This window comes from Miscanthus floridulus, chromosome 7 (genome assembly GCF_019320115.1).
Source record: "Miscanthus floridulus cultivar M001 chromosome 7, ASM1932011v1, whole genome shotgun sequence".
Taxonomy (NCBI): Eukaryota; Viridiplantae; Streptophyta; class Magnoliopsida; order Poales; family Poaceae; genus Miscanthus; species Miscanthus floridulus.
In genome coordinates, this window is record NC_089586.1 from 4,447,082 (window position 1) to 4,467,330 (window position 20,249).

Sequence of the window (20,249 nt, forward strand, 5' to 3'; positions counted from 1 at the left end):
AATATGTGTGAACTTGGCTATCGGCTTCTTGAGGTACTAGTGGCTCCAATAGACAAAAGTAGCAGTTGTGATGAATTCAACAATATTTTAGGACAAAAAAGATAAGCTACGAACTTTATAATAGAAAGTACAAGGTAATCCAAAAATTAAATTTAGACGAGGACAAGAAACTAAATAATTTGCGAGACTTGGATAGTAGTTTTATTTAAGAATGGAGCTTAAAACCGAGGTTTATCTTACACAACTACAGGGTAGTAGTGGGAAAAATGGAAGATGGGATAGATAGCAACAACAGGAAGATGAGTTGTTCGTAATGCATCATAATGAAAGCTTGGTGTTCGCCTACTGCAAACGGTGCCACCGATCCAAAGTTTTCTCTCCTCTTCTCATCATCCAAGGGGGATAAGTGCTAGGAGAGTGCACCCCTTAACCTACTATTCCTCGATCTAGACCTCCTTCTGGACAACGAGTACTTCTAAAGCTCGCAACTTTTGCTCTTTGGAATGTCAAGATCCTATCGGAGTTAAAGACATCGGGTTGTAAATGAATTCCTAGATGTTTTACTCGAAGAGTTATGGGGATGCATGGGATATCTTCTATGTAGTAGTGTCCTTATTTATATGGACTTAAAACTATAATTTCTTATTAATACTCAAAATTTTGAAATATTATACCATACAAACAGGAATTTAGCTTTGCTTTTTTAGTCCCCTTTGGAACAAAGGAAAAATGGGGAAATTCTAGAGGATTGAAATCCTATCTCATAGGATTTTTTTTAAAGAGAACGTTTGGATTTAAGGGTTGGGTTCCTATAAATTTTATGAAATTCTTATAAAATGGCTTCTTCCATAGGGATTTTAAAGAAATTTCCAAAGAGATTAAACCTCATGAAAAGTTTTTTTGTGTTACTCTCTTTTATCAAATTCTTATGTTTTCTCTTGTTTAATAATTAAATTAATCTTGTACTAGTTTCTCGTGTTGTGTTTTCTCAAGTTACAAGATTCAAGACGTTAACACGTACGCATGTTTTTTTTTTTATATTACTCCCATAATCTTGCGTTCTCAAAAAGAGATCCATAGAGCTTTGTAATGGACACGACGACAGGGACGCGGCACGGCCACAGTGGTCGTCGGCTGGTCGGCAGCACGAGACGCGGCGGAGGCCAGCCAAATCAGCGCACGCCTGATTCCGATCCGGCACACGACACGACAGGGGCTTTTCCCAAAGAAATCCCGATCGATGGTTGCACGGCGGCGGCGCACGTGCGCATCCAGCCGTCCGCGCGCGAATATTCGGCGCAGATACCCCGATCGGACGGCCCACCACCTCCACGGGAAAGAAAAGGAGGGAATTCCTAATTTTAATGTCGTAATTTTTTATAAGCCATTAAAAAAGTTCAGAGGTTTCAACGTCACTGTTCTAACTTTTTTTTACCTTTCATACCACTGCTGTCAGATTAGGCTCTAACGGTGGGTGTGAAAAAACAAAAATACTTTAAATCTAAATATGCTATTAATTTTTTTTAGTATCTTAACAACTTCAAATGGAAAAACTCAAAATTAAAAAGTTGTAGATCTCGTCGAGATCTGTAATTTTTATATAAAAATTATCTTCATTTAATACCGCAAAAAGATATGATTTTTTTAAGATATATTAATCATATCAAATCATATCTTTTTTCTGCGAAATTAAATGAAGATAATTTTTATACAAAAATTATAGATCTCGATGAGATCTACAACTTTCTAGTTTTGAGTTTTTTTCATTTGAAGTTTAAGATGCTAAAAAAAATTAATGACATATTTAGACCTAAAGGTATTTTTGACTTTTCATACCTACAGTTTAACATCGTTAGAGTCAATCTAACAGCAGTGTCATGGAGGACAAAAAAAAATGAAACAATGACGCTGAAGTCCGTCAAACTTTTTTAGCGACTCACGAGGAATTGCAATATTTTATAATGGCTCACGAGAAATTCGCTCAAAGGAAAAGGGCCTCCTCCCGAATTTCCCCAGAGGACAGGGACTCCTTTCCCAAAAGCGCCCGTCACGGCCAGATCGAGCATCTGGGCCGTCGGGGCCGCGGATCGGACGGCTGCCACCGCGGCCCGGATGTTTCTCCGGGGCCATAAATGCGCCGCGGCCGCCCTCGGCCCCAAACCCTCGCTCGCTGCCGCGCCTCCCTGCCTCGTCTCCTCGTCTCCACAAGCGGGCGAGCTAGGGTTCCGAGGACCGGCGTCGCCATGTTGGTCTACCAGGATCTGCTCTCTGGTGCGTGCACGAATTTCACCCGATCCAATTTTCTTACCCGTTTGTATGTATTCGCTTGGTTTCCGATTGCCGGATCTGGTGGCCTAGTCGTGTCATGCGATGTGTAGAGAAGCCGATCTCGTCGTCGCTTTGCTGGTGGCTTAGATCTGCGATCGATTGGATGAGTTGTTGTGCGATCCGTCTAATTCGTTGTGCGCTCTGGTTTTCGTGCCTTGCAGGCGACGAGCTCCTGTCGGACTCCTTCCCCTACAAGGAGCTCGAGAACGGCGTCCTCTGGGAGGTCGAGGGCAAGGTATCTTCGCTCATCTACTCACCGAATTGGTGGCTAGCATGTGTTGTGATCTGATATCATCCGTTTGATGCAGTCAGTAGCTTGCGCTTAGACAGTAGTCATCATACTAGTTTTAGTCTAGAACTGTGTGCTGCTGCCCTCAGTTGTATTTTTGAGCTGTGTGCTGCCCTCAGTCGTATTTTGATTTTTGCTGTGTGCTGCCCTCAGTTGTACTTTGGTAGTTGCTGTAAATAGATTTTGTGGTTTCCTTGTTGGAGCCAATTATGTCTAGTGGTTTCCACAATTGCTTGCTGTGTCATGCCATGTTGTTTACCCTTGGTCCAAACTGATGTAGGCTACTGTTAGTTAGGCATGCCATGTTGTTTTTGATGTGTGCTAAGTCTACTGGTCTTTACAGCCCAGGACTTTTCTGTTGGTTCATGACTAACCTGCAGCTGCACCAAAACTTAATTTTCATGTGTGCCTGCAACTTTTCCACAGTTGTAATTTGCTTGCTGTGACATGCCATGTAGTTTACCCTTTTGGTTCAAATTGATGTATCATACTGTTAGTTCAGTCAGCCCAGGACTTTTTTGTTGGTTCATGACTGTAACCTGCTGCTGCACCAAAACTTAATTTTCTTATGCGCCCCTGCCCTGAGTGTGTGAGTATTCTTCTGTATGTTTCGTTTTACCAACAAATATCAGCTTGGATATCAATTTGGATGAATCTGCCTTGTAAGTTGCATAGTCATGATGCTGGTTAGCGATTGGTGTGATTGTTACTTACATTGTGCTGGATGCTTGCAGTGGGTCGTCCAAGGACCTGTTGATGTGGATATTGGTGCCAATCCGTCTGCCGAGGGTGGCGAAGATGAAGGTATTGATGACACGGCTGTCAAGGTTGTTGACATTGTTGACACCTTCCGCCTTCAGGTTGCTCCCCTTCAATGTGTCTGGAGTTATTTTTTATCTTGAGTGTACTGTACCTTGTGCATATGTTTTTTGTACTAATCCGTTTATTCCTGTTTGCAGGAGCAACCCCCTTTTGACAAGAAATCGTTTGTGGCTTACATTAAGAAATACATCAAGAACCTCACTGCCGTGTTGGAGCCAGAGAAGGCAGATGAATTCAAGAAGGGCATTGAGGGTGCCACCAAGTTTCTTCTTAGCAAGCTCAAGGACCTTCAATTGTAAGTTCTATACCCACGATATTGATAATACATTTCATGTCTATTGTTAGCTTAGTAATGCTGTGTGAACTACTTAATACCCAAAAAATCTATCGATAATACATATCATATCTATTGGTAGCTTGGTACCATCCTTGCTGTGTGAACTACCATCCTATCTTTTTCTGCTATGTAGATATGAATGGTAACTTTGGATGCTCATGTAGATATGAATGGGAACTTCGGATACACTTGTACACAAATGTGTCTCAGCCTTTGTGATCACACATTGGGCATGGATTATTTATGTTCATATAATGAGCTTCTCATTTTTGCAGCATTTTTTTGTTGGTGTGGTGGTGCTGTTTTAGTAACTGTTTTACACGTGCAGTGCAACCAATTTTAAATGCTGCTATAATCTCTTGTTGGCCTAAAATGCTGCTCTAACTAAATTCATGTTGCGGCGCATTATTCTGCAATAATAGTTTTTTGAAGACAAACACGTTGCATCCCATTTACTTTGGGTTTGGTCATGCCGGATCTGTTGCAACTTTATTACATGTCACAACTGTCTATAGTGTAGTCTAATGTTGACACTTATGTAAGTTTAATGCCTTGTAAGAGATAATTTAAATTCATTTATGTCAAGTCTAATGTTGACATTGTTGTCATTTGTGTTTTTTAACAGTTTTGTTGGTGAGAGCATGAAGGATGATGCAACTGTGGTGTTCGCCTATTACAAGGATGGTGCCACTAATCCGACTTTCCTCTACTTTTCCCATGGTCTGAAGGAGATCAAGTGCTAGGCGTGCGGCGAGATCAATTGCCCCATGTTGGGTGTTATCTATGTACTACTGTCTTTTTGTTCTAGCCGCTGTGCCTGAATCCTACTGTATTAGTCCAAGAGTGTTTTTGAAAAAAAAAAACTGTCTAAGATTGAATTTGTCTCGAAACGAGTAAAACTCAATATTGCTGCTGCGAGTGGCCACTATTGTCTTATGAGCCTCTGGCTGGAGGACTGTTTTGTTTGGGCTTGATTGGCTAATAAGTCGTATTTTTTTAGCCAATAAACATTATTTTTCTTTCACACCAAATCAGTCAGCCAAAACAAGCCAGTGAACAGGGCGTATGTGTTAGATGTGAGGAGTGGAAAAACAGGTAGGATTGACGAGTGCTTAAAAAATCTCCAATTTTTACAAACACGTTAAAGCTCTCAGTTTCTTCAAGACACTTTTATTTCAGTTTTATCTCCAATTTTTCCAAATAAGTTTTTTGAAGACAAACACGTTGCATCCCATTTACTTTGGGTTTGGTCATGCCGGATCTGTTGCAACTTTATTACATGTCACAACTGTCTATAGTGTAGTCTAATGTTGACACTTATGTAAGTTTAATGCCTTGTAAGAGATAATTTAAATTCATTTATGTCAAGTCTAATGTTGACATTGTTGTCATTTGTGTTTTTTAACAGTTTTGTTGGTGAGAGCATGAAGGATGATGCAACTGTGGTGTTCGCCTATTACAAGGATGGTGCCACTAATCCGACTTTCCTCTACTTTTCCCATGGTCTGAAGGAGATCAAGTGCTAGGCGTGCGGCGAGATCAATTGCCCCATGTTGGGTGTTATCTATGTACTACTGTCTTTTTGTTCTAGCCGCTGTGGCTGAATCCTACTGTATTAGTCCAAGAGTGTTTTTGAAAAAAAAAACTGTCTAAGATTGAATTTGTCTCGAAATGAGTAAAACTCAATATTGCTGCTGCGAGTGGCCACTATTGTCTTATTTTTGAGCCTCTGGCTGGAGGACTGTTTTGTTTGGGCTTGATTGGCTTATAAGTCGTATTTTTTTAGCCAATAAACATTATTTTTCTTTCACACCAAATCAGTCAGCCAAAACAAGCCAATGAACAGGGCGTATGTGTTAGATGTGAGGAGTGGAAAAACAGGTAGGATTGACGAGTGCTTAAAAAATCTCCAATTTTTACAAACACGTTAAAGCTCTCAGTTTCTTCAAGACACTTTTATTTCAGTTTTATCTCCAATTTTTCCAAATAAGTTTTTTGAAGACAAACACGTTGCATCCCATTTACTTTGGGTTTGGTCATGCCGGATCTGTTGCAACTTTATTACATGTCACAACTGTCTATAGTGTAGTCTAATGTTGACACTTATGTAAGTTTAATGCCTTGTAAGAGATAATTTAAATTCATTTATGTCAAGTCTAATGTTGACATTGTTGTCATTTGTGTTTTTTAACAGTTTTGTTGGTGAGAGCATGAAGGATGATGCAACTGTGGTGTTCGCCTATTACAAGGATGGTGCCACTAATCCGACTTTCCTCTACTTTTCCCATGGTCTGAAGGAGATCAAGTGCTAGGCGTGCGGCGAGATCAATTGCCCCATGTTGGGTGTTATCTATGTACTACTGTCTTTTTGTTCTAGCCGCTGTGGCTGAATCCTACTGTATTAGTCCAAGAGTGTTTTTGAAAAAAAAAAACTGTCTAAGATTGAATTTGTCTCGAAACGAGTAAAACTCAATATTGCTGCTGCGAGTGGCCACTATTGTCTTATTTTTGAGCCTCTGGCTGGAGGACTGTTTTGTTTGGGCTTGATTGGCTTATAAGTCGTATTTTTTTAGCCAATAAACATTATTTTTCTTTCACACCAAATCAGTCAGCCAAAACAAGCCAGTGAACAGGGCGTATGTGTTAGATGTGAGGAGTGGAAAAACAGGTAGGATTGACGAGTGCTTAAAAAATCTCCAATTTTTACAAACACGTTAAAGCTCTCAGTTTCTTCAAGACACTTTTATTTCAGTTTTATCTCCAATTTTTCCAAATAAGTTTTTTGAAGACAAACACGTTGCATCCCATTTACTTTGGGTTTGGTCATGCCGGATCTGTTGCAACTTTATTACATGTCACAACTGTCTATAGTGTAGTCTAATGTTGACACTTATGTAAGTTTAATGCCTTGTAAGAGATAATTTAAATTCATTTATGTCAAGTCTAATGTTGACATTGTTGTCATTTGTGTTTTTTAACAGTTTTGTTGGTGAGAGCATGAAGGATGATGCAACTGTGGTGTTCGCCTATTACAAGGATGGTGCCACTAATCCGACTTTCCTCTACTTTTCCCATGGTCTGAAGGAGATCAAGTGCTAGGCGTGCGGCGAGATCAATTGCCCCATGTTGGGTGTTATCTATGTACTACTGTCTTTTTGTTCTAGCCGCTGTGGCTGAATCCTACTGTATTAGTCCAAGAGTGTTTTTGAAAAAAAAAACTGTCTAAGATTGAATTTGTCTCGAAATGAGTAAAACTCAATATTGCTGCTGCGAGTGGCCACTATTGTCTTATTTTTGAGCCTCTGGCTGGAGGACTGTTTTGTTTGGGCTTGATTGGCTTATAAGTCGTATTTTTTTAGCCAATAAACATTATTTTTCTTTCACACCAAATCAGTCAGCCAAAACAAGCCAATGAACAGGGCGTATGTGTTAGATGTGAGGAGTGGAAAAACAGGTAGGATTGACGAGTGCTTAAAAAATCTCCAATTTTTACAAACACGTTAAAGCTCTCAGTTTCTTCAAGACACTTTTATTTCAGTTTTATCTCCAATTTTTCCAAATAAGTTTTTTGAAGACAAACACGTTGCATCCCATTTACTTTGGGTTTGGTCATGCCGGATCTGTTGCAACTTTATTACATGTCACAACTGTCTATAGTGTAGTCTAATGTTGACACTTATGTAAGTTTAATGCCTTGTAAGAGATAATTTAAATTCATTTATGTCAAGTCTAATGTTGACATTGTTGTCATTTGTGTTTTTTAACAGTTTTGTTGGTGAGAGCATGAAGGATGATGCAACTGTGGTGTTCGCCTATTACAAGGATGGTGCCACTAATCCGACTTTCCTCTACTTTTCCCATGGTCTGAAGGAGATCAAGTGCTAGGCGTGCGGCGAGATCAATTGCCCCATGTTGGGTGTTATCTATGTACTACTGTCTTTTTGTTCTAGCCGCTGTGGCTGAATCCTACTGTATTAGTCCAAGAGTGTTTTTGAAAAAAAAAACTGTCTAAGATTGAATTTGTCTCGAAACGAGTAAAACTCAATATTGCTGCTGCGAGTGGCCACTATTGTCTTATTTTTGAGCCTCTGGCTGGAGGACTGTTTTGTTTGGGCTTGATTGGCTTATAAGTCGTATTTTTTTAGCCAATAAACATTATTTTTCTTTCACACCAAATCAGTCAGCCAAAACAAGCCAGTGAACAGGGCGTATGTGTTAGATGTGAGGAGTGGAAAAACAGGTAGGATTGACGAGTGCTTAAAAAATCTCCAATTTTTACAAACACGTTAAAGCTCTCAGTTTCTTCAAGACACTTTTATTTCAGTTTTATCTCCAATTTTTCCAAATAAGTTTTTTGAAGACAAACACGTTGCATCCCATTTACTTTGGGTTTGGTCATGCCGGATCTGTTGCAACTTTATTACATGTCACAACTGTCTATAGTGTAGTCTAATGTTGACACTTATGTAAGTTTAATGCCTTGTAAGAGATAATTTAAATTCATTTATGTCAAGTCTAATGTTGACATTGTTGTCATTTGTGTTTTTTAACAGTTTTGTTGGTGAGAGCATGAAGGATGATGCAACTGTGGTGTTCGCCTATTACAAGGATGGTGCCACTAATCCGACTTTCCTCTACTTTTCCCATGGTCTGAAGGAGATCAAGTGCTAGGCGTGCGGCGAGATCAATTGCCCCATGTTGGGTGTTATCTATGTACTACTGTCTTTTTGTTCTAGCCGCTGTGGCTGAATCCTACTGTATTAGTCCAAGAGTGTTTTTGAAAAAAAAAACTGTCTAAGATTGAATTTGTCTCGAAACGAGTAAAACTCAATATTGCTGCTGCGAGTGGCCACTATTGTCTTATTTTTGAGCCTCTGGCTGGAGGACTGTTTTGTTTGGGCTTGATTGGCTTATAAGTCGTATTTTTTTAGTCAATAAACATTATTTTTCTTTCACACCAAATTAGTCAGCCAAAACAAGCCAGTGAACAGGGCGTATGTGTTAGATGTGAGGGGTGGAAAAACAGGTAGGATTGACGAGGGCATAAAAAATCTCCAATTTTTACAAACACGTTAAAGCTCTCAGTTTCTTCAAGACACTTTTATTTCAGTTTTATCTCCAATTTTTCCAAATAAGTTTTTTGAAGACAAACACGTTGCATCCCATTTACTTTGGGTTTGGTCATGCCGGATCTGTTGCAACTTTATTACATGAGTGCGGATCTGTTGCAACTTTGTTACATGAGCGCTAGGTGATGCAATTGATGCGTCGTTGTTTGTTGCTAGCGCTCGGACATCCAATTGGTTGGATGCTAGTGTCAAGCTGAACGAGCAGTCGAGCACCTAGCGTGTTGAGCTCGCGAGGGAGCCTAACGTCGTCCTAGACGTCGCCCACGCTGTCGCAGACATCGTCTGGGCCGCTGGCCGCTTCTTATGTATATTCCATATCGCAGACATCGTCTGGGCCGCTGGCCGCTTTTATGTATATTCCATATCGCAGACATCGTCTGGGCCGCTGGCCGCTTTTATGTATATTCCATATGCAACACTCGATCTACTTTTGAGATACAACAGTTATAGCATACAAAAAGAAGACAGAAAGTGCCTAAAACACTTACGAAAACGTTTGAAAAACATTTGAAAATCATTGCAAATATATGCAACGTGTAGACGAAACACTTGCAAACACCTAAAAACACTTAAAACATATGCTTGTGACGTGTATGTATATGCAACATCTAGCGCCTCTGTTCGCTTGAATTTATCAGTTCGACTTATCAGTCATGGTACAATATGTTTCTCTCACAATAAAACAGTACCAGCCGGATTATCAGCCGCAAAAACCTTCAGCCGAATAGCTTCAGATCTACTTTTGCAACATCCAGAAAAAACATTTGCAACATACACTTGAAACATATGTGTATAGCCATTACAACATGTGCAGCATCTCGATCTACTTTTGCAACATCGATATGCAACACTTGCGATATACCTCGGAAACATCTGAAACACATCTCGATCTATTTTTGCAACATCGATATACAACACTTACAATATACCTCATAAACGTCTGAAACACTTGAAACGTACTACTGCAACGTGCACTTTCCGCGTCGCATCTGCTTGATGCTTGGACGAACGAAGGCTCGTTGACGCAGAGCTCGACATCGGCACGGAGTGGTGCGAATGTCGCCGGTGTGGAGCTCGATGGCGCCACGGACCTCGGCAGGGGCAGGGGCAGGGGCAGGCGGATGGAGCACAGTGGCGACGGAAGGCGTGAGTCTGAGAGCGAGCTAGCGAGCGCCTAGCATGTCGGGCTTGTTGTACGTGACGCGGGTGGGCGAAGATAACGACACGGGCGAGGAGGGCGTGGGCGAGTGCGGGATCAGACGATCGGCCTATAATGAGCGTTTCTGAAAAACAAACGATGCATCGATTCAGTGAGATAGTGACCCCTGTGCATCCTCGATGTCAAATATTTCTATCCATTAAATCAAAATTCAAGGGCATTATACATATTTTGCACAAATATCCCAATTTCTATATAAACATTTGGACATGTGCCAAAAAGGAACTTCAAACACGTTCTTGCAGAGGCAGAGCCAAACAGCAAAACTTGCTCACAAATCTTTGCTCAGCTAGATAGCACAGTGCCGAGCAAGCAAACAAACACAAACCCCCTAGTCACTTACAATATTTGCTCACAAATCTTTGCTCAGCTAGGTAGCATAGCGCCGAGCAAGGAAACCAAACTAACCCCCTAGTCTTTGAGATCCATAACTTTTATTTTATAATAAGAGTTTGTGGAGTAAGGAAAATTTGGAGAACACTTTTACTCATTTTTACAGTTGATTGATTTCTCGTTGTATTTTTTTAAAAAATACCAATTTTGAATTACTATAGCTATTCTAAATTACAAGATGTTTTGGTTTTCCTAGATACATACAACATGTTCGGCTGGGGCTGAAACTATCGTATATGATCGTAGATTATTACTGTTGGCTGATTTGGTGTGAGAGAAAAATACTGTTCTGACTGAAAATTTATGATCATTTATGACCAAGCGAAAAGACTGATAACTTTTATTACATATTTAGATATACAATATATAATAAAAACAATACATTTAAAAAATATCAAAATGTATTGTAATTTAAAATGGAGGGAGTAGTACGTTAATGCTTTTGGGAAATTGATTTTGGATTGCTTTACGGTCCCACCGCCATCCGTGGAACAATTTTGGAGAGGAAGGAAGATGGGTCGGCGGCGGGTAGGTGTGGATTCCTCATTTCGCGCTGCCACGTTTGACCGGAAGAAGAAGAAGAAGTGCTTTTCTTCTCCCGACACCTCACCACGCGTGATCGACCGACGCCCAGCAGCCCATGTCTTCGTCGGGCCCTTTCCCGGCGACGGGAACCCACGCATCGCCGCCGTCGGGCCCTTTGCCGGCGACGGGAACCCACCATACCAGGTATGCCGTGTGCCCGGCCGCCCCTTCTCTTCCCCTCCCTTCCCTTCCCTTCCCTTCCCGCTGTGCAAAGTCGAGCACCCGAACCCCTAACTTGAGCCGCCATTTGGCTATCTGTCTCCGGATCTCGTCTAATCACAAGCGTATACATGTGTTATGCACACTTACTTCTATTTTTATTTATTTTTGGTCTGGTGTGCACCCTTGTCCGCCCCTGCCTGGAGTGGAAATGCTGTATGGAATCCTAAAGTTAAATTAATCGATTTGCCACTGCTCTTGGGGCAGTAAAGCTTCTTGATGATTATTTGGTTTTCCATTCTGATATTCTTTTTTTTTTCACTAGTGATCCAGTGTTGACCCATCATAGAAACCCTCATTTAGGAAATTAGTACCTAAGATCAATTTCTGTTCGATCCTCAAATCAAGATATGTTACTAGACGAGTTGGAGGCAAGATGGTATAGTATCGTTTTTGTGGGTTTACAAACCATGTTATTCGGGTTTGTATTTTCTGGAAGAAGGTTTTTATGCTATGTGACCTACCCCCCCCAAAAATTGTTATCTGTTATTTATTGATTGTTTTGTAATACACGGAAAACTGAAATTTATGAATTTTAAAGGACCATTTAAGTTTATACTGCTAAATCAGGGCATGATGCTATTGGACATTTAGGTTATGTAAGCATTTTAAGAATAAATATATGTAAGCATTTAAATTATATTGCTAAATCAAACTTGTTGCTAGCTAGTGGACATTTCGATTTGAATCAATAGTGAATCAGGGCAAGATGCTATTTAACACTTCATCCTCCACATCACTAATTGTACGGTCTTTTAGAGATGTGTTACAAGCTGTGCTTAGATATGCCACTGGAGATGGACAGACGTAATTGCCATTTTTTTTTCAAATTGGATGATCTGTTCTGTTGGCACGAAAGCATACTAGCATAGGTTTTATACTTGATTGGTTGTTCTACTATTGGCAGGTCATGTGGCAAAACAACCTCTGCAAGATTTACTGGTTCTACCAAACACGAGCAGAGCTTGCATGGGAATGTTAAGCCGATGCAATTGGCAGCAAATGGATCCTCTTGTTTGGCTTACAGAAGTCCAGTACTTAAAAATCAGTGGAATCTTTCTGCTAGTTCTTCCTCTGCAAATGTGGTAACCACCTTTGATGATGACATAGGCGTATCTACCAGTGTTATTGAAGAAAAAATTGGAGTACTGTTATTAAATCTTGGTGGTCCAGAGACCCTCGATGACGTTCAACCATTTTTGTTCAACCTATTTGCTGATCCAGTAAGTGGTTATACCCCAGTATCACTGCCATAACAATTTTTGACATGTTCACCAATTGTATCTAGCCAATTTATCAAATGCTGTCTGACAACTTTGAATGATTGTATTCAACTCCTTAATATGGGCTTCTGAACTAATCAGCCTAGCAATTGTTGAGCCTAAAGAAAGAAAGAACCTTATTTGTGTGTTTTACCAATTGGAATTTCCATTTTGATTCTTTTCCCTGGTAGCTGAATATTGAATGAGTGCCAACTAAAACAAAACTTTTGCGTGTCTGGCTGGAGCCTCTGTTCTTCAACGGCTGCACCTTCAGTTGCTAATCACATAGCCATGAGCCTCTGTGTGTTTCCTTGGCCCTGGTCGTGTTCGTGTAGTCCTTGTTCATGGAAATTCTTTTATTGTGGGTGTGTGTAGTGTTCGGGAGCCTCTCTCCCCTCTACTAGGAGTGGACTCTTGTCCCTCTGTTGTATTTTTATCTTCTTAATGAAATGACACGCCGTTCTCCTACGTTGTTCGAGGAAAAAACTTTTGCGTGTCTGTGGCTCTGTGCTACTGAACATAGCAATAACTTATTTACCAAGAACTCTCATTAGTTATATGAATTTCTAAATTCAGTACCCCCCTTTCTTGTATGTGTACTGAATTTGTTTTCTTCATTGTTACAGCTCATTTTAAAAACTATCATAATTCTTTTTTATTGTTCAGGATATCATTCGACTCCCTAGGCTCTTCAGGTTTCTTCAAAGACCACTGGCCAAACTTATTTCTACTTTTAGAGCCCCTAAGAGTAAAGAAGGGTATGCTTCAATTGGTGGTGGGTCACCGTTAAGGAAAATTACTGATGAGCAGGTATAAGTTCACAAGGCTGACCGTGTTTTGAAATTATTGTTGCATTTCTTTACTTTTGACCTATTTTATTGATTGTGGTTTATCAGCTTGTTAAAAACTATCTTCCAAGACATGTTGATATCATTTCAGTGTAAATTGCATTCTCAGTAAAATAACTGATATTTCAGGCAAATGCTTTGAAGATTGCTCTGGAAAAGAAAAATTTGAATGCAAATATATATGTTGGGATGCGGTACTGGTACCCTTTCACAGAAGAAGCCATCGATCAAGTAAATTCTTGTGCCCATCTTTTATGTCTCTTCAGCATTCAATCAGTTTCCAAATGCATGTCATTCTAGCATCTAGTAGAAAAGCGTTGTCGAAAGATCATAGCACCCTCATTGAGTGGCGTATGTAGAGTTGTCCCTAATAATTCTGCCTGCATATGCATTTGCCTGTCCATGTATGAGCTAACAATAAGCACATGATAGCTAACTCCATCTTTGCAACCAGGATTGTTTTAGACGGATCCTTTGTGGTTGAATCCAAAAGGAGAATAAAAATGTTGTGAGAAATTGACAAGGTCAATGACCTGGCTACTACAATTTTGATTGCAAGTTTTCACCTTTTAGTAATGATGGTGTATCAGAAAAGTAATATTAAGTAATCTTGAAACTTTAGACTGAAATATGTTTATTATTGAGATTTGGAAGCTTTCATAACATGTAACCTGGAATGTAGTTCTTTTGAACTTAATTTTCATTCTGTGGAGTCAATGTTTGCATTATTCTATATGGCATTTTTACCCTATCTTATTTAAGTTTCGTATGTTAGAGTATTCCACCAAACGGATTTCATGGTTATTCCTTCTTGTCCATCCAACTCTTGGCTGATGATTAACTGTTTCTTATTTTTGGTTAATGATAGATTAAGAAGGATAAGATTACCAAGCTCGTTGTTCTTCCACTTTACCCTCAGTACTCGATATCAACAAGTGGGTCGAGCATCCGTGTTCTCCAAAACATTGTCAAGTAGGATCCCATCTCCATATGAGACCCTTTTATTTTCTCTAACACGCAAGAGAGCTGCGTATATTTTATATTAATTAAGAAGAAAAAGAGGGTAATAACCCAAACAACCACACCCCAAGGTACTGAACATTACATACACACTTTTTAACTCAAGAAACTACCACAGCCAACAAAAACACTACCACTAATTTCTCTCACAGGCCAGAATGAAAGAAATCCCTTTGGAACCTTCTCAAACCCCATAAGGCCTTGTTTGGATGTAGTCGGATTCATCTCAATCCACATGGGTTGGGGTGGATTGGAGTGGAACTTGAACTAAATTCCACCCCAATCCATCCCAACACATGTGGATTGAGGTGAATCCGACAACATCCAAACAAGGCCTAAGTTGGGCTGGGCGAGGGAGTGAGCGACCTTCAAAGGCACCAGTTCTAGCATATGAGATCCTATTGTCTTTGATGTTACAAGAACCTGAAATACTACTGCACTGGTTTGATTGCAGGGAAGATTCATATTTTTCTGGTTTGCCAATTTCCATTATCGAATCATGGTACCAACGAGATGGCTATGTGAAATCAATGGCTGACCTAATTGAAAAGGAGCTATCTGCCTTTTCCAATCCTGAAGAGGTGCTCTATTCCTAACTCTACCTCCATTTTTATTCTACAGTTAGCATACGATAGCAGAGGATTACTTGTTTCATCTACACATTCCAAATTTCATTACAGCCATTCACTAGCTGCACAATTCCTTTCTAATGGAAATTTCATTGGAACTATGATTTGGCATTGTTATACCACCTTTCTCTGGATAAACTTGACCAGTAATATACACAAATGTGTTAAGAGTAGCTAATTGCAAATGTTATTATTTCTATAAAGATACTAACAAAAAAAACTTCCATGACACTTTGTTTTGTTACCTTTACTAACATATTACCCCAAATTCATAGTCGAAGATGTGTTCTGACGTCCATGTTAATTTCTGAGTAGTACTAGATATTGTTTTTGCTAAAAGCAGCATTGCAGTTAGTTTATAGATAATCATGAAAAACTGTGCTGTAATTTCATTTTGACAATACTTTTTATTGTTGTGAAAATAAATGGTAGGTTATGATATTCTTCAGTGCACATGGTGTGCCACTTACGTATGTTGAGGACGCTGGAGATCCTTACAGAGATCAGATGGAGGATTGTATTGCTTTGATCATGGGGGAGTTGAGATCAAGAGGAATCTTAAATAGTCACACTTTGGCGTACCAGGTACAGGCTATTAAAATTTGATAGGTACTTGTGTCACTTAGACACTTACAACTGAGTTGTGCCCTTATGTTTAAATGATCGAATACGTTCACTCACCTTGTAAGAAAACTAGAAATGGAAAATGACAAGTTTATAGAGTTCCGAGTTACCAGTTCTTTAGCTTTTCTGCTCACCATTTACTAGTGTTGACATTTCTTGTACATTCAGAGTCGGGTGGGGCCAGTTCAATGGCTGAAGCCATATACTGATGAAGTTTTAGTAGAACTTGGTCAAAAGGGAGTGAAGAGTCTCCTGGCTGTTCCAGTAAGGTAATCAAGTTTAGCATTTCTGGCCATCTGGTAAATTTTCCTTTTCTGATAATAGTGATAATCAACATTTAGCCCTATATGATCTTCGTTTCCTTGTGTCTAGTTTACCACATGTACTATTCATGATACATGTTGGTTCCTCATCTCTGTTTGTATTATCACATTGGTACCTCTGGCACAATCTTGACCATCTGAAAGGCTCATGAATATGAATTTAATGTATGTGCATATTATCTGTTTGCAAAAGCTTGCATGTTCCATTGTATTAATGAACAGAGAACTTATTTCAAATAATTTTAGAATTAGATGCCTTCCCTAAATGGGTCTTTTGCATGATAAAACTGGCCATAGAACACAACTACACAAGGGATCTCAGTTTTTACAGTCAATGAATGTTTTGATGGGGTTTTGCGATATGCTAGTATCTGGTTTACTCTTTTTATGAGTCAAGATTATGTTGCTATGGTTATTGATGTTTTCGTACCCACCTTTTTATTGCCTGTAATCTGAGTCATTTATGACAAATACAGCTTTGTGAGTGAGCACATTGAAACATTGGAAGAAATCGACATGGAGTACAAGGAGTTGGCTCTAGAATCAGGCATTAAGAACTGGGGTCGGGTTCCTGCTCTTGGATGCACTTCAACATTCATCTCCGACCTCGCAGATGCTGTTGTCGAAGCCCTGCCCTCTGCTTCAGCACTCGGGGCCAGAAAGCCTGAAGACACTGATTCCAGCATGGACCTGATGCATTACCTCACCAAGATGTTCTTTGGCTCAATCTTGGCATTTGTCCTGCTGTTATCACCAAGACTAGTTTCCGCCTTCCGGAACACCATGCTTTAGGTTGGCTAGGTAAGCAGAAATGGTGTGACAGGTAGTTTTCTGAACCACAAAATTTGAGATTGATAATGGAAGAACAGCAAGGAACTTGGTGATCGTAACTAGTGATCGTTTAGGCCACAAGGTAGGAGCTTGCAATTTGCAGGTCGTGATATTGTTCACAGGGAACATTGGTCAGATGAATCTACGAAAGCACAGAACATTACAGCTCAAAGGTCTTTTGTGTCTTGTATAATTTTGTTTGGCACGCCCGTAATACGGGAGTCTGTTACAGGCAGCTGCCTTCCTTAGAAACTTTCTCCATGCTTTGGCAAGCATGTGCTATTGCTACAATTGCTTTATGCCTGCCAAGGTGACTGTTACTCCTATGCATAGGTGATGTAATACTGACTATTCCCTTCATCCCTCCACCCTAGAAGTTTTTGTGACGATTTAAGCGAGATGAGAAATGATGCATGTTAGCATGTGCCATTTGCTAAAGCTGACTTCAGCACAGTATAAAATTATACCTATGCACCATACTGTAAGTATGAAGCATGAGGGTGTTTTTGGAGTGTCGAAATTGACAAGAATTGCGCGGATGGCTCGAGAAGTAGATCGACTGTCACAAGATTTGGGAAAAATTCATGTGTTTCCGAAAGTTGCCCAATTGATTTGTATGGCCATGGATCCAGTATTATGTTTTTCCCCCTAGAATGTTTGTGATCGAGTATCACTCGATTGGATGGCAAATCCAATTTGTTATCTTCTAAACCTCATCGCACATCGCAATACAATAGTATGTTAGGACGTCATCCTAAAGAACAACACAAATGATCCCCCCGCCCCCCCTCCTACATAGACATCTAGTTTCAAAAAATTCCTTGCAACCAGTAACAGAATAGAAACATGCTGATACTCCAACTTTTCAGAAACCAGAGTACATAATGACTGAAGCAGTAGCAATATTTTTCACACTAAAATAAAAAACACCAACAAAGGAATGATAAAAAAAAATATATAATACCATTTTAAATAAGGAAAAATGAGTATGCATGTCTCAACATGTGAACAATAGAAGAAGAAAAGAATGTAACATATCAACCTGCCACATAGTAGTAGAAAACAAAGAAGCTAGAGCAGGGAAAAGCACACAAGTCTGACAAAATAGCATCCTGAGAGTATAGTCGCATACAAAATATAGCATCCTCCACTGTCCAAGATTCAAAAGAAAGTCTGACAAAGCACAGTCTAATTGCTTCCTCCAGTTCTGATCTTCAAAGTGTTCGATCAGTTCCTTGGCACGATGCGAACTCGGAGCGGGTGTTTCATGACGGTGGTGAACTCCATCTGCTCCGCCATGTCGACGACCTCGCCATCCGCCGCCGGCAGCCACTCCATGTCCCTCACCAACCTCGCGACGAAGTACTCGGCGTGGTGCATGCCCAGCGCGTAGCCGGGGCACATACGCCGCCCGGCGCCGAAAGGCATCATCTTGATCTCTTTGGTCCCCGTGATGTCGACGTCGCGCCCCTCGCCGCCGTCCACGAACCTCTCCGGCCGGAACTGGCACGCCGCCGTCCACACGGCCTCGTCGCGGCCCATCTCCGCGACCAGAAAGTTCACCTCGGCGCCCTTAGGCACGGTGTAGCCGCCGATCTCCGCGTCGGTCCGCACGCCGTGCGGCAGCACGAAGTGGCCCGGCGGGTGCAGCCGCAGGCCCTCCAGCACGACGGCCTTGAGGTACGGCATCGCCTGGAGTTGGAGGTCGCCGTCTGATGCGTTCTTCTTCACCTCGTCATGCACCTTAGCTTGGACGTCGGGGTGGTTCACTAGCTCCGCCATGATCCATTCCACCAGCGTCACCGTCGTGTCCGTGCCGCCGGTCAGGAACTCGGAGCACAGGCTCGACATCTCGGCGTCCGTGAGCGGCCGGTCGCCCTCCTCGGCCACGCGTAGCGCGCGCAGCGAGTCCGCGTAGCACGGCGGGTCGTCGTCGTTGCCACCGCCGCCGGCGCCACGCGTGGCGTGGATCAGCGGAACGAACGTCTCGTCCAGCCTCCGCGCCAGGGCGACGTACGCCGCCCACCGCCTGCGGAACAGCCTCTTGGTGACCGCCGGGAAGAAGGCGAAGACGGGGAAGGTGGTGTAGGACAGGATCATGCGGTGCTGCAGCTCCTCGATCTCGTCGATCGCCTCCCGCCCCAGCCGCGCGCCGAAGCACATGTGCGTCAGCAGCTCGAACATGGCGCGCCGCAGGAACGGCCTCAGCGCGACCGTGTCATCGTCGGCGGCGGCGCCGCCGCCGGCGCGCGCGCGGAGGCTGGTGACGAGGGCGTCGCACGCCGACCTCCTGGCCGGCTCGAAGAGGCTGACGCGGCCACGGTGCAGCGCCTCCGTGGCGAGGTTACGCCGGACGAGGCGCCAGTACGGGCCATACGGGGAGGTGTTGATGTCGCGGCCGCCGGCGCTGAAGAGGCTCTCCGGGTCGACGACCGGCGGGCGGTCGGCGAAGGTGGAGCCGCCCTGGACGAGGGCGGCGGTCGGCGACGAAGACGTGCGTGGCGAAGAGGAGGCGGAGGGAGATGACGGGGCCGTGCCGCGCGTGCAACTCCCGGAGGAGCGGGCCCAGGTCGAAGACGGACCGCCGGAGGGACAGGAACTTGGCCAAGAAGAGCAGCGTCAGCGGGCCGGGAGGGAGCCGGCGGCCGTTACCCTCACTGCGGGGCGTTGAGTTCTTGCGGCGGCCGCCATGGGTGCGGTAGTAGAGCAAGACGAGGAGTGAGGCTGCAAGTGATAGGAGCAGTAGGGGCCAGGCGCCGTATTCCTCCATTGCTGCGGCTGCGGCTGCGGCTGCGGAGTGCGGCGGTTTGCGTGTGTGGTGTGGTGCAGCTCTCTTGACTCTGACCGCTGCCGTCTTGTAGCTCTAGCTGCATTTGTATTCTATCTCAAACATTATTTTAGTTTAGCTCAGCCAACAACAACCGTGACACAAAATACAAGATATATCCATCCTTTTGCTAACGCTACAGGCAAGTGGTTTAGTACTTATTTTTAGTCTTCTCCAACAAAAGACTCAAAAGATAACCCTTTTACAAATAGGACTATCGGGTATCAGTATTAGGGATACCTGGAAGTAGAAAGCCGATGGCCACAGGCGCTAACTCGCTCGGGAGGTCAAGGGCATATTTTGGCATCGCCCGACCCCAAATGTACGGGCTATGCTTCGCCCAACCCCGGACGTACGGGCTATGTTTCGCCCAACCCTGAGGACGTGGACTTCGTCCCGCTCGATCCCGAGGGCACAGGCTACGTCGCGTCCGATCTCGAGGGCACGGGCTACGTCACGCCTGATCCCAAGGGCGCGGGCACGTCGCGCCCGATCTCAAGGGCGTAGGCTACGCTGCGCCCGACCTCGAGGGTAGAGACTCCGTCTCGTCCGATCCCTCTGGCG

The 20,249-nt window shown here is 42.6% G+C and overlaps 2 protein-coding genes and 1 pseudogene across 5 annotated transcripts; 2 read left to right on the forward strand and 1 right to left on the reverse strand.

Moving 5' to 3' along the window:
* The first annotated feature begins 2,153 nt into the window (after positions 1–2,153).
* LOC136466426 (translationally-controlled tumor protein homolog) lies at positions 2,154–8,639 on the forward strand. Of its 4 annotated transcripts, XR_010761335.1 has the most exons (10): positions 2,154–2,271; positions 2,490–2,563; positions 3,352–3,477; positions 3,577–3,734; positions 4,402–4,561; positions 5,185–5,344; positions 5,971–6,130; positions 6,758–6,917; positions 7,544–7,703; positions 8,330–8,639. XR_010761335.1 is itself a non-coding variant. In XM_066464832.1 (6 exons), the coding sequence occupies exons 1-5, from the start codon at positions 2,244–2,246 to the stop codon at positions 4,517–4,519; spliced, it is 504 nt and encodes a 167-aa protein (XP_066320929.1). In that variant the 5' UTR covers positions 2,154–2,243; the 3' UTR covers positions 4,520–4,561; positions 5,185–5,494. The 4 variants fall into 4 exon arrangements, 2 of the variants coding, with proteins under 2 accessions (XP_066320929.1, XP_066320928.1); XR_010761334.1 differs by lacking the exon at positions 8,330–8,639 and having other exon boundaries at positions 7,544–7,853; XM_066464832.1 differs by lacking the exons at positions 5,971–6,130; positions 6,758–6,917; positions 7,544–7,703; positions 8,330–8,639 and having other exon boundaries at positions 5,185–5,494.
* A 2,409-nt stretch (positions 8,640–11,048) lies between these two features.
* LOC136466428 (ferrochelatase-1, chloroplastic-like) lies at positions 11,049–17,218 on the forward strand. The gene is made up of 9 exons (XM_066464834.1): positions 11,049–11,246; positions 12,229–12,544; positions 13,250–13,393; positions 13,561–13,662; positions 14,300–14,403; positions 14,906–15,032; positions 15,513–15,665; positions 15,873–15,973; positions 16,504–17,218. The coding sequence occupies exons 1-9, from the start codon at positions 11,158–11,160 to the stop codon at positions 16,817–16,819; spliced, it is 1,452 nt and encodes a 483-aa protein (XP_066320931.1). The 5' UTR covers positions 11,049–11,157; the 3' UTR covers positions 16,820–17,218.
* A 217-nt stretch (positions 17,219–17,435) lies between these two features.
* LOC136466427 (cytochrome P450 89A2-like) lies at positions 17,436–19,681 on the reverse strand (annotated as a pseudogene).
* Between the last annotated feature and the right edge of the window lie 568 nt (positions 19,682–20,249).

Bases quoted from the DNA above. Each gene is read 5' to 3' on its own strand.
- LOC136466426 (XM_066464832.1), top strand. From the start codon at position 2,244: ATGTTGGTCTACCAGGATCTGCTCTCTG. The intron at 3,478-3,576 runs GTTGCTCCCCTT...TCCTGTTTGCAG, and splicing joins TTGACACCTTCCGCCTTCAG to GAGCAACCCCCTTTTGACAA. The intron at 3,735-4,401 runs GTAAGTTCTATA...GTTTTTTAACAG, and splicing joins AAGCTCAAGGACCTTCAATT to TTTTGTTGGTGAGAGCATGA.
- LOC136466428 (XM_066464834.1), top strand. From the start codon at position 11,158: ATGTCTTCGTCGGGCCCTTTCCCGGCGACGGGAACCCACGCATCGCCG. The intron at 12,545-13,249 runs GTAAGTGGTTAT...TTTATTGTTCAG, and splicing joins TCAACCTATTTGCTGATCCA to GATATCATTCGACTCCCTAG. The intron at 13,394-13,560 runs GTATAAGTTCAC...CTGATATTTCAG, and splicing joins GGAAAATTACTGATGAGCAG to GCAAATGCTTTGAAGATTGC.